Genomic DNA, 21,298 nt, shown 5'->3' on the forward strand with positions numbered 1-21,298 from the left:
TGTCACAGGTCCACATTTTGGTCGCGATCTGGAAAACGCCTTCACATATACAACTACCACCACTCCCTTTTAAAACTCTCATTAATACCTTTAATTTGATACCCATATCGTACAAACGCATTCTAGAGTCACCCCTGGTCCACCTTTATGGCGATATTTCGAAACGGCGTCCACCTATAGAACTAAGGCCCACTCCCTTTTAAAATACTCATTAGCACCTTTCTTTTGATACCCATATTGTACAAACAAATTCTAGGGTCACCCCTGGTCCACCTTTATGGCGGTATCTCGAAACGGCGTCCACCTATGGAACTAAGGATTACTCCCTTTTAAAATACTCATTAACACCTTTCATTTGATACCCATATCGTACAAACGCATTCTAGAGTCACCCCTGGTCCACCTTTATGGCGATATTTCGAAACGGCGTCCACCTATAGAACTAAGGCCCACTCCCTTTTAAAATACTCATTAACACCATTCGTTTGATGCCCATGTTGTACAAACAAATTCTAGGGTCACCCCTGGTCCACCTTTGTGGCGATATCTCGAAACGGCGTCCACCTATGGAACTAAGGATTACTCCCTTTTAAAATACTCATTAACACCTTTCTTTTGATACCCATATCGTACAAACGCATTCTAGAGTCAACCTGATCCACCTTTATGGCTATATCCCTAAATGGCGTGCACCTATAGAACTATGGCCCACTCCCTCATAAAATACTCTTTAAAGCCTTTCATTTGATACACATGTCATACAAACACATTCCAGGGTTTCCCTCGGTTCATTTTCCTACATGGTTATTTTCCCTTATGTTGTCACCATAGCTCTCAACAGAGTATGTAATGTTCGGTTACACCCGAACTTAACCTTCCTTACTTGTTTATTTTATATTTATCTTAAAAATCGTTTAGGTATGTAGATCTGTTCACTAGATATTTCTTATCTTATACATCCGATTATTCGGAGATTACGAACGGGATAAAATTATTGTTCAGCTCCATTCATGAAAGGTATGAAGTCTTGTTGTTTTATTTAAGCTCAACGTTTCAAAACGAAGCTTCCTTTAAGTCAGGCTTTTTTTTTGTTGCCGGTAGTAAAGATTGTTCGATCTGAGTTGGTATTGATAAACAGCCTTCTAAAGTCATGGGTCTTCAAAAGTTGAAAGTAACTACCCTTACGCACGCGCAATGATAGTACTATTGTGCTGTGAAATACAGACCTTGCATAATCTCGAATACAAGTTAATTTGAAAAAGAAACACTTCAAAGATAACAAATAAATATCTGGCAGCTTTTCATACCTGAAAAGTGAACTTCGGAAGGATGTGAGCACTATCGTCGTATATTATCGATTCTCTATACGTTCCAGTCACACAACCGGTACTAACATATACGCCCTTGTTTGATGGAAAAGGTAGGAATCAATTGAAGGTTTGGAAAGTAGTTGGGAATATCAGTTGCAGGTAGTAGCGCCATCAGAAGGGATACAAATCTTTTTCACTTGGCGGCTCTTAATAGGTTCATGCATGGTTTAGCTGAAAAAATTGACCCTTATACTGTTAAGTTATTATACTATTTAAGTTATTACGAAAATATCCTCAACTGATCCCTTAGGGGTCCAGACTTCATTCATCTAAACTATTCAAAAGACCTCTCAGCTAAACCTTGCCAAACCATATGGGCTGACCATGGATACACAAGTCAGGTGTTTTTAGATGCGATGATTCCACTAGCTACTAGAACTACCAATATTAATATTATTTTACACGGATGGTTAACTAAATGCATTTAGAATTCAATACTGAAACTCCTAAGTTTATAAGTAACGCCTAAAAGTATGCAACACTAACTTTTTCTTACTTACTTACTTAATTGGCGCTTAACCGTCTAAACGGTTATGGCCGTCCAACAAGGCGCGCCAGTCGCTCCTTCGCTCCGCCAACCGGCGCCAATTGGTCACACCAAGGGATTTTAAATCGTTTTCCACCTGGTCCTTCCAACGGAGTGAGGGCCGCCCTCTACCTCTGCTTCCATAGGCGGGTTCCGATAGAAACACTTTCTTGGCCGGAGCATCATCTTTCATTCGCATAACATGGCCTAGCCAGCGCAGCCGCTGCGTTTTAATTCGCTGGAGTATGTTGATGTCTGCGTATAGCTCGTACAGCTCATCATTAAATCTTCTTCGGTACTCGCCATCGCCAACGCGTAGAGGTCCATAAATCTTTCGAAGAACTTTTCTCTCGAACACTCCCAAAGCCGCTTCATCTGCTGTTGTCATGGTCCATGCTTCTGCCCCATATAGCAGGACGGGTACGATAAGTGACTTGTAGAGTATGATTTTCGTTCGCCGAGAGAGGACTTTACTTTTCAATTGCCTACCTAGTCCAAAGTAGCATTTATTGGCAAGATTGATTCTTCGCTGGATTTCAGTGCTGATGCTGTTGCTAATGTTGATGCTGGTTCCCAAATAAACGAAGTCTTTTACTATTTCGAAATTATGGCTGCCAACAGTAGCGTGGTTGCCAAGGCGCATATGCGCTGACTCTTTGCTCGATGACAGCAGGTACTTCGTTTTGTCCTCATTCACCATCAAACCCATCTTTACCGCTTCTTTTTCCAGCTTGGAGTAAGCAGAACTAACAGCGCGGGTGTTTAGGCCGATGATATCAATGTCATCAGCATATGCCAGTAATTGCACGCTTTTATAGTATATTGTTCCAGTGCGGTTAAGTTCTGCAGCTAGTATAATTTTCTCCAGCATCAAATTAAAGAAATCGCACGATAGGGGGTCACCCTGTCTGAAACCTCGTTTAGTTTCGAACGGCTCGGAGAGGTCCTTCCCAATTCTGACTGAGCTGATGGTGTTGCTCAACGTCATTTTGCACAGCCGTATAAGTTTTGCGGGGAAACCAAATTCAGACATAGCGGCATATAGGCAGCTCCTTTTCGTGCTGTCGAAGGCGGCTTTAAAGTCGACGAAGAGGTGATGTGTGTCGATTCTCTTTTCACGGGTTTTTTCCAAGATTTGGCGCATTGTGAAAATCTGGTCGATGGTAGATTTACCAGGTCTGAAGCCGCACTGATAAGGTCAAATCAGCCGGTTCACGGTGGGCTTCAATCTTTCGCACAATACACTTGGTGCATTTTGCAGTATCCCCCTTCTTGTGGACTGGGCAAAGAACTAACTTTTTCGGAGTTGTGAATTTAAAGCCTTGCAATGAACTTTAAATAAAGATATCTCGGGTCCAGATGCAAAAAGTCAGGAGGCTTACTCTGTATTGCGATGCGAAAATAAATTGCGATGCGAAAGGTAATTGGAACTCTGTAGCGCTATCGCATCGTTAACAATGTCGCTTTTTTATTTTTCGCTAATTTTTTGCTCGAGTATGCATCACTGACCAAACTCAAAGAAAGAGAACAAAAGAAACAAGGCGATTACAATTTCGGCAAACGATTAATTTTTGTTGAACAAATTAAAAAAAAGGATTCTGTAGCATTATGGAACGATTTAAATGATGAAAGGATTGATTTAAATGAAGAAATCCTCCCAGTTCAGAAATTGAACTGGAAGAAGTGAACGTGATAAATACAGAAAATGTGGAAAATCATAGAATGGGAAATATTGCTCGTTGTATCAGAGAACAAATAAAAAATGACATGATTTCCAATAGAAATGCTTTATAAAAAAGTGGTTTCGATTTAATTGTTATTTATTTATGTATTTTAAGTCAACTAGGATTACAAATTGTTGCTTTTGTGTTTGTTTTGTTTTTTGAGTTGTCCTATATATTTTTAAATGAATATAAAGATATCAATTTATAAAATCATCAATTAATACTTACATATTTGAACAATGCGAATGCCTTTACTTGTAGCAAGAAAAATGCGAAAATGAATGCTGCTTGACATTCGCTTTCGCTTTACAGAGTGCCGGCAATGCGAAAAGGGAGAAAAATTGCGAATGGGCAAAATGTGAATGCGAATGGTCAAAATATACATGCGAATGTCAAGATACAGAGTACCGATTTTGCGATTTCGCGTATTTTTTCTTTCGCATCGCAATACAGAGTAGGCCCCCAGGACTCTAGTTGGAATATATTCTATAGCCTGCATTAGACCTAATTATTCCCTTTTAATTTTTCTCAGCACAAACAAATTATTATGGTATTTTCTGGACAGTTATTCCAATCGCTACTCAAGCTCCCATTATTTAGAATGTTGAACCTGGATTATAAAATAAGTTTAAAACTTTATAAAAAAGACTGAGGAAAAGAACATAAAGTATGCCCTTAGTTCCGGAATAAGACCCGAGATAAGCCGATCTCATTTCGAAAAAGTTCCGAATTTGCTACACGATGCAACCAAAGTCCTTCGAAAAAGATTGCCACTAATCCAAGAGCATTATGAAATTATTTTGAAGATATCCTCAAGTGATCACTTAAGGGTCTAGACATCATTCGCGGAAGGCATTCTGAATTAACCCTCTCAACCTCACCTAACCTTATCTGATGGGCTCATTCCACTACCATTTACCATAATATTTTACCCGAATTGTAAAGTAAATATGTATATATTTGAGTTGTTTGCGAACTTTCTCCATTACCGTGGTGTTTTGCTGGCTGGTACAATTAAAAAGTACTTTGATTTTTAATTAAAAAATCGGACTTCAATCAGCAAAACACCCCAAAGTAAATATGTCTATTTAATAGCGTTTTCTTTTCTGAAATAAATTGTTGCCTAAGTAAATGGTAAATCCTTAATAGTGTTACTCCTACCCCAGAAAATTGTCAACATTTATAGTGCATACAAAGAACATTTCATCTCACCATATTCACTCAAATCACAAATCAATCAAGAAGATTGCGCATTGCGCATGTAAACGTTAGATCATCTCTTTTTTATGGGCAATTCTTACGTCATTTTCCTTTAGCTCTTGTTTTTTTCTCTCTTTCTTTCATTCACTCAAACAGTCGACTGTGACGTAGATGCGCAGAACGAAGCAATTTTGAACTCGTGAATGCGCAATCTGGAAGATGATCCGTGCACTCATATTAACAGAGTATATGTGGAACTCAAAAGCGAATTGAGAGTTTCACAGAGTTGCACTGTCACACCGCCATTTTATACAGGGTAAAAGTGTAACACTTTTGCGTTGCCAGCAGGCAACAATTTTCACAAAAGAACGAAATACCCCGTAAAGGCGTTGCCTGTTTTTTAGAATAGAAAAACAACCCTTGCGCGGCGTACAAAAAGCGTAACACTATAGCCTGAAAAGAAAACGCTATAAAATTCCATATCGAAACTCTTAAGAATATAAAATACGCCTAAAAGTGTGCAACACTAACTTCCTTCGGAATTGTGTAAAGTCGTGTGAGGATCTCAGGTGCGGATAAGTGTTTCTTCGACATAGATCGACATCTGCCATGTGGGATGGGTTTCTGAAGAAAAACTTTTCAAGAAAGAAACTTCGTATTTCTTACTCAATTCACGCTTTACCGCTTAAACGGGTTTGGGTGTTTAACAGGTGACGCCTAACTTCTTCGTTGAGCTTCGTATTTGCCTTTTGTGAAATGTTAGCAGACTTTCTTCATGGAGATGCCTGCAGCATTCCATGGGCACATATGTAAATATTGAAAGCTTTTTTTTTGACCTAGTAATGAGTTCGATGAAGCAGCTGATACTATAGCTATACTAACTTTGAGTCCCCCTAAAAAATGCCTCATATTCTTTGGGCTCCCTGCAGTTGAACGTCATCTTCTTCTTTTTTGCCAATACTTGCATGGCATATCACCTGGCGCCCAACCACTCAAGTATGACCTTTTATTCTCTCAAGTACCTATCTCTCAGCACAATACCACTTGAAAGATGCTGTATACTTGCTGCGTTCTTAGTACTTAATTACAAATCGGTAATTTGAAAATATTTTGTAAAACAAATCAAGTCGAGAAACAAATAAAAAGTCACTGATAAAACAATAGAGCTCAAGAATTAGAGAACCTCGAAGACAAAGCAACGCCTCTGCTGGATGGCGTGGCATCTACTAATACTTAAGTGCCTGCGTTGCATGCAACACGATATTAGACGAGCTCACATATCTGCCTGCTGCCACCTGCCGTGCATAGCAAATGCTCCAATACTTACATCTCTGCGCAGAGCGTATGGCGAAGGCGTTGCCAGTGTGTATGGTAACAACCGTTAAATCATGAAAAGATTACTTTTTGACTTTTCTTCACAACGCAGCAGATGAACAGCAAAAAAGATGACAAAAATTTATGCGCGGCAGTTCAAACATTTTACAAATAAGTTTTTAAAATTTGTTTTCTGTTCCTCTTTTTATTTTGGGTCGCAAGGATTTTCACAGAACTCGCTTGTATATTAATAATTTTACGTACAATTGAATGCACAACTGATGTGGAGTAGACTGGCCATTTTCAGCGGGTGGTAAGTCTACCTGTGCTGTATGGTGGTCACAAATATATACAAATAGCCTGAAGATTTCGATTTCCCAAGCCAAGCTGCTGGTTGTCATATACCGCATTTGATTTCGTTTCGTTTTGCTGCTTTACGCCTGTGTAGTACACAGTGTGTACATCAATTTTGTGGCCAACCCTTGTTCGATACCGGACAGGTGAAGGTTGAAGTTGTCTTCTTTACTTTGTGTTCATCTTTAATTTTTATTTGCACGTTGTTGTTGCAGCCGGTTTGATGAAATTTGATCACAGCATCTTAGCGAGTGTCGCGTGTGTAAATTTTAAATTTAATTTGTTATCTTTGAGGATTGTTTTGTGAAAGGATGGTATTGAATATAAGCAAACACACGCATACCTATATATGCTTCTACTGTAGATATGTATATTCAATATATATTTCATGTAACTACCCAGCCAACACAGTTTCTAACGTTAGAGAAATATTGTAATTTTACATTAGAATTCTAATGTAGTTCTCTAATGTATTTCGAATCGAAAACTAGGTTAGAGAACTAGATTAGAATTCGACTGTGAAACGATTCGAATAACACTAGAAATGCGATGTTATGATTATTGCCACAGTTATCGATTATTTGCACGACATGACCACTGATCCTTAGTGAAAATGAACCAAAAAAAGTTAAAAAGGGAAAGCGAGCAGATTATTGAAGTGCTATTTGAATGGTATGAAGAAAACGCGTCCTCACCCGTACCTCAAACTAACACTGAGCTCAATCCTAAGGAAATAAGTGGATTCAACACAACAACTAGTACTGAAAACTGTGAAACATACGTTAGGATTTTGAATTATTTTTATTAAAATTTTTTATTACGAAAGTTTCAAAAAGTACCTTTAATCTCAAAAGATTGAATTTACCTGGTTTATATGTGTGCACCGAATATATTTAAGTTTTAAGTACGGTTTTAATTTATTTTAATAGAAAAAGCCTTTGAAGTATGTTCATTCTTAACACATAAGCTTATAACCAAATAAATGTATTTGATATAATGAAACAATGAAAACTTCGCTGATTTTGAATAATTGAATAAATTGCGCATCACTTCAAAATTCTCATTAGAACCCCATTAGAAATTGGCGTTAGAATTCGATTAGAATTCTAACCCTTTTCTCGATATCGAGAACGAAGTCCCCTTTTTGTCGAGAATGCTATAATTCGGGACAGTTTCGCAAATCGTCCTCTAACCTTCTACCTTAGAGAAATACATTAGAATTCTATTCGTCTTCTTATCGTTTTCTAACCTAAATGTTTGTTGGGTACTTATGCATTTTTCCTATACAGCATTCTAAACTCCGATTTTGTATGCGCTTGGTTGCTTCACACGCATCCAACTGTCCTCCGGCTTTTTGGCAGCATCGCTTTACTGTCCACCTTTTGGAATTTTTGTATAAATATTAAATATATATTAGTTATTTATTGTTCTCCAATTGACGTTTTATAATATTTTTTTTCTTGTTTCAGGTAAGCATCGTAGACGAATGATGTATGCTATGCTATCAAATATCTTGGCCTGGTAAGCGCTGTCATGTGAACTTTTAACAAAATTTTTTATTCTTACTTTAAATTAAATTGTTTATTAAATTTAAAAAGAAAAAGTTACGACTTTGGAGGTCAATATTTGACAAGTGTACCCAAACTTAGCCTGATCGCAGATAAAGACATGGGGTCTTTTCAGAGGGGATGATACCACGAGCTACTAAAACTGTCGTCTATTATAATATTTTACCCGAATTAAAAAGTTAATAAATTTAAAATCCCAAATTGAAACAACTAAGAACATAAAGTGCGCCCAAAAGTATGCAACACTGACTAACTTCGGAATTGTGGGACTATTTCATACAGTGTGAGGAAAATTAAATAAAGATGTTGTTGTTGTGTTGCTGTTGTTGTAGCGATAAGGACACTCCCCGAAGGCCTTGGGGAGTGTTATCGATATTTATGGTCCTTTGCCGGATGCAAATCCGGTACGTTCCGTTAAAATGCACCATAAAAGTACTAGCCCGACCATCTCGGAAACGATTTGGTATGACCACATAAAACCACCTAGGTCATCCCGCAATCTCACCCCCTAGATCCATCAGGATTTCGGGGTCGTCAGAGCCTCGGCCGATAATGAAATAGGATTCGCCACGGGTAGGCGAGGTTGAAAATTGGGTTGGAGAAGCTATATATGGCGCTGGCAACCCCTTGAGAGGGTTGCGCTACACAACCCCTTTTATCAATTTGGTATTTTAGTCGCCTCTTACGAAAAGCATACCTACCGGGGTATATTCTAAGCCCCCTAAACCCCTGGGGGTAAATAAAGATGTCTCAGTTTACGATAGAATTTTCTTAACCAATTAAAAATTCCATATTGAAACCATACGTAAGCCTATCTCAGGCTACTCACGTAACCATATCATAAGTTAAATTTTCATTTTGTCAAATATATTTGACTTTTTCTCAAATTCATGTGTCAATTGCGCTTGTCTGAAATATATTTTCCATTTTTTCAAAAACAGGTGGAGAAGGTGCAATTAGTAAAATTCTCAGCATCTAGAAAGAATATAGTGTGCGTCTAAAAGTATGCTACAAAACCTTGCTTCTGCATTGTGGGTTAATTTCTGTCATTGTGAGAAATATCCAATAAATAAGTACAGCTTATATGAAACAAAAACATACTAATGAGTTATCAATAAGCCTCCGCCAAAGATAACAAAGGCGGTCAAATCAAGCTTTCTAATATAACGCTAAGTACCTAAATCATCCGATGTTTTCGGAATGAATGATTCAAATACCTAAAACATCCGTATAATGCGTAGCGTAAATTAGTGAACACCTATATTTGAAGTTTCATACCAAAACTCTCTAAAATATAACAACATGCGCCAAAAGGTATGCAACATTAACCTGCATATGAATTGCCGGACTAGTCCATTGTGGATAAAACAAGTGTGATATCTTTTCCGTCAACTGCCTGACAGAAGGTTCAATATGGCTACTTTTTTGCGTTTTGGCAACGTTTGACAGGGTGTTCAATATGGCGGCGCATAGAGCCGGCTATCTTCCGCGGGTGATAGAAAGAGATACAGAATGAGACAGCGATAGTCAATTAAAAATCAGGCGATCCATTCTTTTTGTAATTTTGATGTCTATGCAGAAGTTATCACACTTGTCTTATCCAATGGACTAGTCAGGCAGCATGTCGAACGTCAATCATAACTCAAGCATAATATCTAAAGAATAATGATGAATCACGAAAACATAGGAACTGTTAGTAAGAAAAAATTCTCCAGGCTATACTTCATACGCAGCCTGTAGACCAGGTCATATTTAGTCTATGTTAAATTTTATTTGACCGGTCAGTTTAACCTATATCCTGGTCTATTTTCCTCAACCAGAAGAACCCGAAAACGCGATTAATCTGGCGAACCATTCGTTTTTCGTGCACGTTTGAGAAAAAAAACCAATCACATTACCAGAGATTCATATGAGAAAGCTTAAAAATGTTTCAACTGAGCATTAAAGATAAAAATATTTCGTGTTCTATTCATTTGTTAAATTACTTGTTGCCAAGATCAGATAGAGTCAATTTTGACTTATTATCTTTGCAATATAAATGGCTCATATTTATACGATACACCAGCACATATGTACGTACATACATATGTCCTTATGTAATTAGCTATAAATTTGTCCAGGATTTTGTCGCCATTCGTCACACTAATGATCCCTCATCCATTGCCACATAAGTATGAGTATTTATTTTTGTTTGTTTATTTGCTTAGGCCTTGTAAGCCGTCTGTCTGGTTTTAACTTTCAATTGCAATATAAATGGATTCGTGCTACGGCCTATGCTTGCGTGGTCATATAAGTATGTACATATATATATGATGTACGAAATATATAAGTAAATATTTGATTGTCCGAGCTGATATCTCTAGAATATATTTAGGTAAATAAACCTTTACAAAAATGTGCTAAGATGCGCAATTTATGAAAATAACTCAGTTACTATGAAATCAGAAACTACTCAGCTACACATGTACGTATGTATAACAGATATTGATTGCACAATAAAAGGTGATATATTGTGTTTTTACAGTAAAAGCTTTGAAGAATAGCTGCATTATGAAGCTACGAAACAACAGGGAACTTAGATGACTTTTTGATATTGATTTCTGTTCGACGTGCTGGTTTGTATATTATTCTTATGTTTAGCTTTCACCTGGTCAAATTTGAAAGCAAGCTTGGCAATATAAATGAAAAGGGCCTGTCATACAACGTCAAATGCGTTTGCCGTACGTTTTAGCTACAAAGTCACAATTAAATTGACCAATAAGGGAAAACGGCTATTTCCGTAAATTATGGCAAATTTGACATTAAAATTTCATTTGTTAACATGTTGGCAATTTATTTTCAGTTGCCAACTGGCGTCCCATCTATTATTTATAGATAGGACGCCAATCATGTGAATCAAGAGAATGATACAAGTTGTGAAATAAATGAACACAAAATTTAGGAGTGGGTTTGACCACGCACTGCTTTATCGACTTCGAGTCAGCATAATCAGGCATAAATCAGTCATAATGGAAATGATTTTGATGTCATTTTGACATAATGAAAACCAAGCACAATATATACTGAAATTCACGCTGTCCATTTCTCGAATGTTTTTCACCCTTTCCATGTTGGTGTTCCCAGAAAAATCATTGGAATTGCTCCCGTTTCAAAAAGTGTTGTAGATCCTATAAAAATGCTGATCTTAGACATAAAAGTGTTAAGAAGTAAACGAGCAGATGAACGAATATTTCTTGGAAAATTTATGAAAAAACAGCAAATATAATAAAACAAAAGTAAATGTATAAGTACTTAGAAAATGAATTTAGATACCTACAAATTAAAAAAGAGTAACAGAAAAATTTACAACCAATTGTGGTAGACAAGAGAGATGAAATCGAAAACCCACGCGCCAATATTTGTACACAGACGTGCCAAAGCCAACTTAACTTATAAGGTTAGAACTTCAAGATCCAGCAAATGTCTTGTTGAACGCTTGCTACAAGCACAGAGATAGCTATATCGACACTTACTTGTTTTCATGTTTGCATATGTATGTGTTTTTCCACAATTTGTTTAAACAACAAGAGCAGCAGTGAATACAAACGCGCTCTCAATACACTCAGCTGAGCGGCGATCTGAATTTACTCAGGTGAGCTGCACTCTATTGCACAACACCTGAGTATAGTGTTGGCTTCGGAGTAGCACGTATTTCGCTGCAAAGATAAATTTTGTTGTGTTTAAAAAGGGTTTTGTAAGCAGACGATTCTTGAAGTGAGTCTGCGCTTAACTCTTTTACAAAATTATAACAATATTTGCTATTTTAACACTCTCACTGAAGCCAAGCTTAGATATCTTCTCCTTAAATATTGTAGAGTAAATCGACTCAAAAAAAAACCGGCGAAGCTTGCTATCCCGGCGAATAATTCAGCTGTTACTTTTTTGTATATTTGTATGTGTGTGTGTGTTTGTTTGTGTCTGTATTATATTGTTGTTACCTGTTTGTGATTGCTGCGCCTTTGCTCGTTGTGACATGCAGAGTTGCCGTTTGGTTATAACTTGCTGAGGTTTGATTTTGTTTTTATTTGATGCAGCGCTATATAATTGTTTTTAAATGAAATAACTTTTTACTCAGATCTATTTTCTAAATAGCCGATGTAAGATCAAACACAATATATAGCAGCCGATTAATCTCATAGGCTTTTTAAACAGGAACAGATTTAAGAGTCAGACGAAATATCATACTGTAAAACTTGATATACTTTTTTACTAAATTTAGTCAGATGAGATCATAAAACAACTGAGCAAGAAGAGCACCATATCCTTGGGCGAAAGTGTACCAAATTTTAATATCAAAAAGCCTAAATGTATGATTTCAAATCCTATTTTATACACAAATTAGGCCACATCATATGATGTGATATCACAATATGAATTTAATGAAAAACCATAGGTTGGTATGGGCTCAAGGATTCGAGTCAGGCCTCTTCGGAGCTAAATGCAAAAAGCAACTTAATGCGCACAAGAAGCGCATAACAGCTCAAATAAGGTCATATCTTAATGCATTTGACATCATATCGTGACATATTATGCAAATTTATTTTGAGCTAAACATTTTTGCAAAGAGCATACATAACAAGAGACGCCAGTTAGTATGTGTGATATCAAAAACTCGCCGCAAAAGATTAGGGTTACTGACAGTTGCTTCCCACTTTTCGTTTTAATTTTCGCCGCATGTCAAAATACTAGAGCAGTGTTGCCAGAACTTCTTTTTCCAGAAAAAAGGCTATATAGACAAAAATTAAAGGCTTAAAAAGCGAAATAAATTTTTTTATAGCTAAGAATAAATATAAATAAATGTAAGGCGCGATAACTTCCGAAGAGATTTTAGGCCGAGTTTCTCTTCCAATTTCCGTAGTGACCTTTTTAATTTTTCTTACAAATTGGCGGGACGCAACCTACTTGTTTTATGCCGACTCCGAACGGCATCTGTAAGGCAGATGAGTTTGCACTGAGAACTTTTCATGGCAGCAATACAAACGTAGTGCTTGCCAAACACTGCCGAGGGGCAACCGCGCTTTGAAAAAATGTCTACCAATTGAAAAACCTTATTTATAAAATTTGGATGTTGCTTTGCCCAGGGCGTGAACCCATAATCTTCGGTGTGATAGGCGGAGCACGCTACCATCACACCACGTTGGCCGCCACTATGAATAAAAGTTAAAAATTAAAGGAACTTGAGAATTAATGAGATAATTTCTCATAACAAAGTCGTGGCAGCATACAAATTATGGCATAACAAAATCGTGGCAATATTTCTTATAAAATAAGAAAAGGGGTACAAACTCAACCATTTTGAAGAGTACCTAGTTCAAGTCGATTCACTTGAATGCACTAAATGTAAAATTTTGCTTTCAATAAATTTTTTTGCTGGCCGTCTTATTGGGAACATCAATGGCAAGCTTTATAAAATTACCAAGAGACACAATTGATTTTGAAATAAATTTTTAATTAAATCGATCGAAATATCTAACCACTAAAACAAGACCGCTCGTTCTGACAAGTCCGTTGTTTCATCAACTATCTACAAAATTTGTTTTTTTGTAGAATCCGACATTACTCCTTTATGTGCCGGAATTGCCTTTGTTCTGCTACAATTAAATGATTGAACGATTTTTGAATCTGTGCATTAGTGAAAAAGACAAAAATATCAAAATCCTGGCTACTTGCTTAAAAAGCACCAAATTTGACAAAAAGGTACCAGCGCACCAAACATAGTCCGAAGTGGCAACCGTGGTTTTCGTCGTGTTTTTGCGAACAGCCTTAAAAAGAAATGTCGGTAACCACAATCTAAATCAGCGAGTAGTTTGGGTTAGAAGCAAACATGTTAAGTGATGTCTCTTGTTGATATATGCTCTTTGATTTTTGTAACAGTTACTGTGTATCAAAAAACATCTAGCTAGTTCAGATCACATCATACACTAATAAACTGTCTCAACTTCACGTAGATCACAACCTCATCAGATCACATCACAATATATGAAATCATATCAACTTGCGAAAGGTAAAACACGATGCCACTGTTAACAACAAACAACTGTTGTAGAACAGAAATGCTAGTTGTGAACACCCGAAAGTTAAATCTGTCAAAGAACTCGCTTTCACTGCAGTTGGGTTAGTATTAGACGGTTCTAGTACTGGACTCATTACGCGCAAATGACTGTTCATATCTGTAACATTCGGAAAATACTTTTGCAGCAACAACTTGGAAAAAATTGAGCTTAATGATTTTGGATTTCCTTCCTTCTTTATACTCGTATAATAAGGCACATTTTGTCATATCATATTATTTGGCATCACTTGGTTTCTACGTATATTCATTTTATATCACATCATACAAATCGCGCTATAAATTTTGGTTGTATCATGCGATATAATGCTGAGTCAAAAATAGATGTAAAGTGGTGTAGTCAACTTCAAATAACTTTTGCAGAACAGAAAAGCAAGGTGGTATGATCCAAAGGTCGGTCAAAGAACTAGCGGCAGTCCGATCAAATGGTCGATATCTGCAACACTCCCGCTTGAAATTCGAGCAGTGTTATTCCGATCACAGCAACAACAACTATACGAAAATTCAAGCTCAGTGATCATATCATTCTGCATCACTTTATGCAACGCCAATTTATTCTTTATCACATTACACAAATGATGCTATCACGTGATGTATTGCTAATGATCTTAGATTTCAACTTTTTTGTAACTATTTGCTGATTTCCGTATTATATAATATGCTGAGTTAAATCACATGGCTTTAGGTAATAACTTAACCTCATCTACAACTTTTTTGCTTAAAAATTTTGTGTTTTATTTCGATTTTGCATAAGCAGGTAGGCTAATAACCAAGTTGAAGTGAACTGTGTTTGTGTATCTATTAAGTTAGATCAGGTCACTTTTTTTCAAATAACACCATAACAGACTATCATATTTCTTTGTAAAATCATATCATATCATGCATGATATGATAGTCTATTAGCGCAAGTTCATGCTATATCACATCATATCGTATAAAGTCATACGATAAAATATCACATCGTGCCAATTATGACTTTTTTTAAGTTTTTGTTCAGGCTCCACTATGAAAAAAATGTAACAATGCGCGTATATATTTGTATTTTTCATTCAGCACGAAAAATAACAATTAAATGGCAACCATGTTGGCATACCTTTGCTTACCTGTACATCCACTGGAATTTACTAGCTGACATTGTGTGCGTGTTTTGCTTGCTGCTTCTATTCGCCACCTTTTTTTCTGGTTTGGTCAGATATTGAGCCAAACTTTTGGAATAAATTCCCAATTCAGTTGAGAGTAAAACGTTTTGTTGCGCAGACGCCGGAATATACGCGGACGGTTTTTTTCTTTTTGAGCTGAGATTGTTTGCTCTAATTGAAAAATTAATATTGAATTAAAATTTGAAAATAAAAAAAAGAACGAATAAACAAGAATTCATTATCAATTGTTTTGTGTGGTTGTTGTTAGTGATACAACAATTATTGGTGTACTTTGTAGTTGTTGAAAGTGGTACAGAGTTTTAGTAAATTTATGACGATTGCCAATTGCTTGTGATTTTTTACGCCTTCAGCAAACTGTGAAGCTTGAAGCGGGTTGCAAAATAACAGCTCGTGTGCGCAAAATTTGCCACCCCGCACGAGCGCTAGGAAAAGATGTAGAAAAGGTTGAAAAAATTCGCTAAGAAAACAAAAAACACGAAACTAATTGGAACGCGTTGTATTTGTAATAAAAATTAATTTGCAAAACAAACAAAAGACCGACACGACAAGATCGACACAAATATTTGCGCAAACACATACACACACAAAAACATTATTACGAGCAAAGCCAGTAAAGTCGTCGAGTTTTCAAAAAGAAGAAGCAACCCGTTTCAAGGGGTATTGCCATTTATTTATTGTTGTTATTGTAAGCTACATACGTCAACCAGTCGACCACTGCCTCAGTCGACGAGGTTTACAAGCCAACAAACGAATACAACAAATTTTGTGTGTGGAGTTTTAAGTTGAAGCTTGCAAAACTCGTTTGTAGTGTAAAAAGAAAACAAAATTTGCAAAAAGCTTGTCACGCCGCACCACTTTGAAAGTCGTCAACGTCGACGGCATTTGTTTAAACAACAACAATAAACTTTAACTTGCTTTCGTGTTTGTGTGTTCTGCGACAACAATACGACAAATGCGCACACACAAAAAAGTTCCATACAAGGTAGCGCAGTGTAATTTGGTTGCAATAACGGCGCGCATGCGCAAATCATATAACACAAAATTCCAGCATTTTTGTTAACTCAAAGTGCAAGTGTGTGCGTGCGTGAAACAAAAAAGTGCCTTAAAGTGTTTGATGTGCAATATTTACACAAAATTTTTGAAAACATAAATTAAAAAAAAAAATTATTTCAAAATAATTTTAATAAGGAAACAGTGTGTGCGACAAAATTTTATTTTCTCAATGTTCACACTTAATTACACGTAGAATGCCGTTAACGTGTCAGCTTTACTGCTGTCATAGTTATTGTTGCTGTTGTTGAGCAAAAAATGCAAGAATTTAAGCTGGAGAAATTGACGCCACTTCTATTGTTGGCGCTACACTTCTCTGGCTGTCTGGTACATACGGCGTTGGCGGCGCGTAATCCGCGACAGGGTGGTGGTGGCTATGGTAAAAATGGACGCGCCGAAAGGTATCGCGGTTCTCAGCAAGCGGCGCGAAAACGTCATAATGGCGCTGGCAGTGCAGGAGCTGTGGGTAGTGTTATTGGCGGCGCATCGGTGTTGGCGCAGAGTCATGAAAACAATCATACGGAGTTCGTGAAGGGAAAGAGTAAGTTTGTATATTTATTCGAATTAGTTTACGACTTCTTTGGAGTCAGTTTTTTCTATTATATTGGGCTCCAGAGTTCCTGTTAACGTATAAGTGAAAATATTAGCGCTTTTCATCTAAACAAGCGCGGCATAAAACCAACAAGCGAGAATGAACGCCGCTAGTTTGTGCGCATATCAATAGAAATACCTACAAAATAATAAATCATTGCGCGCAAACGAACACAGGTCACGCTCGCTCCGTTCTTGTTCTCATACTGATCTCTTTTTAAATATAGTGAATAATATATTTTTGTGTATCCGGGGTTTTCCACTACTGTGGAACAGGGCAATCTCAGTTACAGCTTCAATCGAAATACAAGAGAGGTCAAAGCTGGAAAATCATAAGATCTGTCGCTGGCCGCAATTTTAAGTATTTTAAACTAATGCATAAAAGGTGGACGCTATACATCTAATTAAGACAGGAGCACTTCTTATAATGCAGATAGTTGCCAAACGAGTTGGCTTCATTCTTCCCCATGTTAATGATTTGGACCGCAGATGACAAGATTTTACTTAGAAACCTCTTTTCCGAGGATCCAGCGAGGAATGCCATTAAACAGACTGCGGTGAACGACTTCAGGAAGATTGCTCCTCCTCTTTAAATGACGCTTAAGCAGAGGACCCGCTCGTATATGACTGAGAATGTAAGTGCTGTATGTGCCTTTGGAACCCACTTTGAGGCTTTCATTCAATCTGGTACTAGCATCAATCAGAATTGATAAAGTTTCTGATAATATGATGCGTTCCTCCCCAGGTGCATTGATTCTGATATTAAAGGGTCACTGTTCAGTGGAAGTTGTGGGAACGAGGATGAAATATAGTGTTGTATTCATTGAGCGTCTGAATAAGTACTGGGTCGACTGATTGAACTCGATGTACATTGTGCTCCGCTTAACAGATGTGAAGTTACAGCTTTTTATGCTTCGAATGGCTCCCACTGTTTTTCTTAGGCGTACTTCCTTTAAGCTAAGCTATATAACAAGAAATAAAGTATTATTCCATTAAATAACAAGATGGGAGTAATAAAGGTGTTAATGATGATGCCATTTAGACTGGCGGATTTAAAGTATGATAATCGAGCTGGAACGTAGTTCGGACATTAGCAAGTAGAAGGGTGTTTTTTGTAAGAACTAAGTATTGTCAAAAGTTTTGTGGAGTGAGCTGACTGAGTTACAGTTCCGGGGTTTTATCGCCAGACTGCCTTAAAAGCGGATGTGTTGAAAAGCATTGGGCTACTAGAATATCGCCTGTATTTCTATTGTTATTGTAACAATGAAAACACATCCCAGAATTTATTAGTTCAGAATCTTTGGCCAAATATGGGGCCGGGTGTTTCCAGTGCATATTAACTTAGAGTTTTAATGACCGGCCGTTTCTTTCCATAGTGCTCCTGACTATGGCCTTTTCGAAGATCTTGTTGCATTCTGCTTCCCTTATTGCCATTCGAAACACGTTTAAGAAAAAAAGAAGCTTTCTGGATTAGGAATAAAAAAAGCTTTAACAATGGAGACAAAAGATGTAAACAGTGGACAAAGAAAACAAAATATTTTCTTTGAACAAACTAACTAGATTGGAGATCTCAAGCCCAAGTCTCGATGGGAATGCTTAACAGGCAAAGGTACTTACCGCATATTGCTTCAATGCATTGACGACGACGTACTGCCTTACGATACTTTCGCAGAAGTTCGAAGCTCGTTGATGTAACGCCGCAACTTTATTCTCATTTTATGGTGAAGAGGATGCGTAACCGTGTCGGCTTGTTAAATGGAGAATCTAGAACAATTCTGAAAAAGGATACATGCTAAACAAATTTTTTTTTCCAGGAAATTATTTCTTGAGGACTTAAGGGAAAATTATGTATAAAGCAGCAAGTTTTTTTCCTTTTGTACAAATTTACTTCAGTGCACGAAACGAAATCAGACAGCATTTATGAATTAATTTGTATAAAATAATGGGAATGTTTGCGGGGAGAAGTGACCCGGCATTATATAAACTTGGAAAGTAGCGCATATAAAAAATTAGTCTGACGAGAACTCTCCAAATGTACTTATCATTGGTTTTGACAATAAATATGTATAAATGAATCAATACAAGGAGCGATTACCCCCGAAGAGATTTTAGGCCGAGCTTATCTTCCAATTTGCGTCGTGCTCCTTTTGATTTTTCCTACAAATTAGCGGGACGTGACCTTTTTACGCCGACTCCGAACGGAATCTGTAAGGCAGATGAGTTTTCACTGAAAAACATTTCATTCCAAATATACGCTCGGAATGTATGCCAAATCACTGCATAATATATTTTACAGGTGATAGCTAGAGATATTTATCAAAAATTACAATGGGCTCTCTTCAGGCTACTTCGTAATATATGCTATATCAGAAACTTTCTCTGGGAACTAAATGGTACGGCGTTATATTAGATGACTGAGTTTAGAAAACTTGAAAAGTCAGGCAAATGAGGAATAAGCCTGACGACAGCTCACTAAATTTTGAATCAAAAAATATAAAAATGTATAAAAGAACAAACCTAGCAAACAAGAAAAAAAAATCAAAAATAGAAATCCCCTTTTATGGATTTCTTCCTACACTAAAAAAAAAATACTTTTAGCGGCAACAGCCATTAGCTGACGTCAGCATGCACAGCACGTACGAAACGGAGTGAACTATGGACACCAAAGTTTGCATACCAATTAACTGCCTTACTAAAATTATAAACATACTCGCACATATATTATTACATTCTGCTTATAGATTTTGCAGTAATATTTACATATACATATGTATATGTAAGTAGTTATTGGAAAATGCATGGTGTGTTAGGTGTCGAAGCTGACTTGAATGATTTCTTGCAGACGTTGCATTTACTTAGACAGCCAAGAGACATTTAAATTGTACATGTGTGAGGCGTTTGCGCTTACTGCCCAACAAACACTGAAAACAAAAATCTCAAATGTTTGAGAAAAACGTTGATTCTCAGTTTGATATTCAACATTATTTATCATTTGAAACAAAATATTGTCTCGACTTTTTTTCAAACATCGATCTTCAACTTGAGAATAATTTGAGACATACTTGAAAAGTTTTTTCTCTGAAATGTTTGATATTCAGCATTATTAATCATTTGAAGCTAAATATTCTCTCAACTTTTTCTCAAACGTTGTTATTCAACTTGAGAATGGTTTGAAATGTTCTTGCATTTCGTTCCATTCTGGTTGAAAGCCATCGATATCATGGAATATTTTCCTTAATAATAATGTGAATACTTTTTGCGCCAATGTGTCTAAATTTTAAAGTACATAATAAGTGTTCATGAAACCCAAAAATAAAATAAAACATAGTACATCATGATCATTTTGCAACAATGCTATCGATAGTGCCGGCGATAGTGCCGTTGATAATTCGTCGATCTTTAATTTGCATACTTTAGCTGGAAATGTAAACAAGCAATTTTATTGAGTAAAGTTGGACATAAAGTGAAAATATAAGGAAGTATTTATACATTTTAATAATATTAAGTGATATTGTACTACATTATGCATAAATCAAAACGAGTTAAAAGTGAAGTGAGGCAAATAATAAATTTGCTTACCGAAAGTGGCACAACAGTGCACTCCATTTCGTTCCGCTTTATTCTCGTTTGAGAAAAAGTTGAGAATCCTAAAATTCTCAATTTGAAAATAAAGAAAAATTCCATATTAAAAATGTGCCTTTTAGCTTGAGAATGCTATCAACAGTTATTTGAAATGCATTTGAAAACTAACGTTTGAAAAGTGAGAAATGGATGGAAATGATTCTCAAATGTATCTCGAACTGAGAATTGAGAAAAATGTTAATTGGGTGGCATTTGTGTATATATTTTGTATGTATTCATATTAAGGTGGAACGAAATAAATTGAGGGTAATTACGGTTTGTGTTATCTTTGCTATAAACTTTGCCATCTGTTATTCAATATATGTACGTTTGGATTTTGGGTGTAGAATTTTGTTTTGAAAATTAGCAGAAGAATGAATTGAAAATGTGAATTAAATTTTTTTTAAAATAAATGCAGCTTTATTTTCGATAATGCAATATTGACTAACAATAAGTTGCTAACAGACGCAGGATGTTGCTTGGGTAAAAATGCCGCATGTTATCTTTGCCAACAAATTTGTATTCCTCAAAATAAAGTTTGATTTGGAAACTATACCAATCGATAGCTTAAAACTGTTTTGTTTTAATAAATATTTCTTCAAAATGTTTTATTTACAACTGTAGACCAAAAAGAATGTTTATAAGTTTTAAAAAAATTCTTCTTAACATAAGCCGACATTTTGATGAATTTACTAGCCACAAAACACCAAC

At 36.5% G+C, this 21,298-nt stretch overlaps 1 protein-coding gene across 3 annotated transcripts in view; it reads left to right on the plus strand.

Moving 5' to 3' along the window:
* The window catches only part of Egfr (epidermal growth factor receptor), a 416,007-nt gene that overhangs the window by 301,490 nt on the left and 93,219 nt on the right, over positions 1–21,298 (plus strand). Inside the window, exon 1 of one of the 3 annotated variants that reach the window (XM_067775007.1) lies at positions 15,351–16,916. The exons of the other annotated variants lie outside the window; for them this stretch is intronic. Coding sequence (XP_067631108.1) covers positions 16,634–16,916 — 283 coding nt within the window. The 5' untranslated portion in view covers positions 15,351–16,633. Of the gene's footprint in view, positions 1–15,350; positions 16,917–21,298 lie in introns of those variants that run through there. 3 annotated transcript variants of the gene reach the window in all.

This window comes from Eurosta solidaginis, chromosome 3 (genome assembly GCF_040869045.1).
Source record: "Eurosta solidaginis isolate ZX-2024a chromosome 3, ASM4086904v1, whole genome shotgun sequence".
Classification (NCBI taxonomy): Eukaryota; Metazoa; Arthropoda; class Insecta; order Diptera; family Tephritidae; genus Eurosta; species Eurosta solidaginis.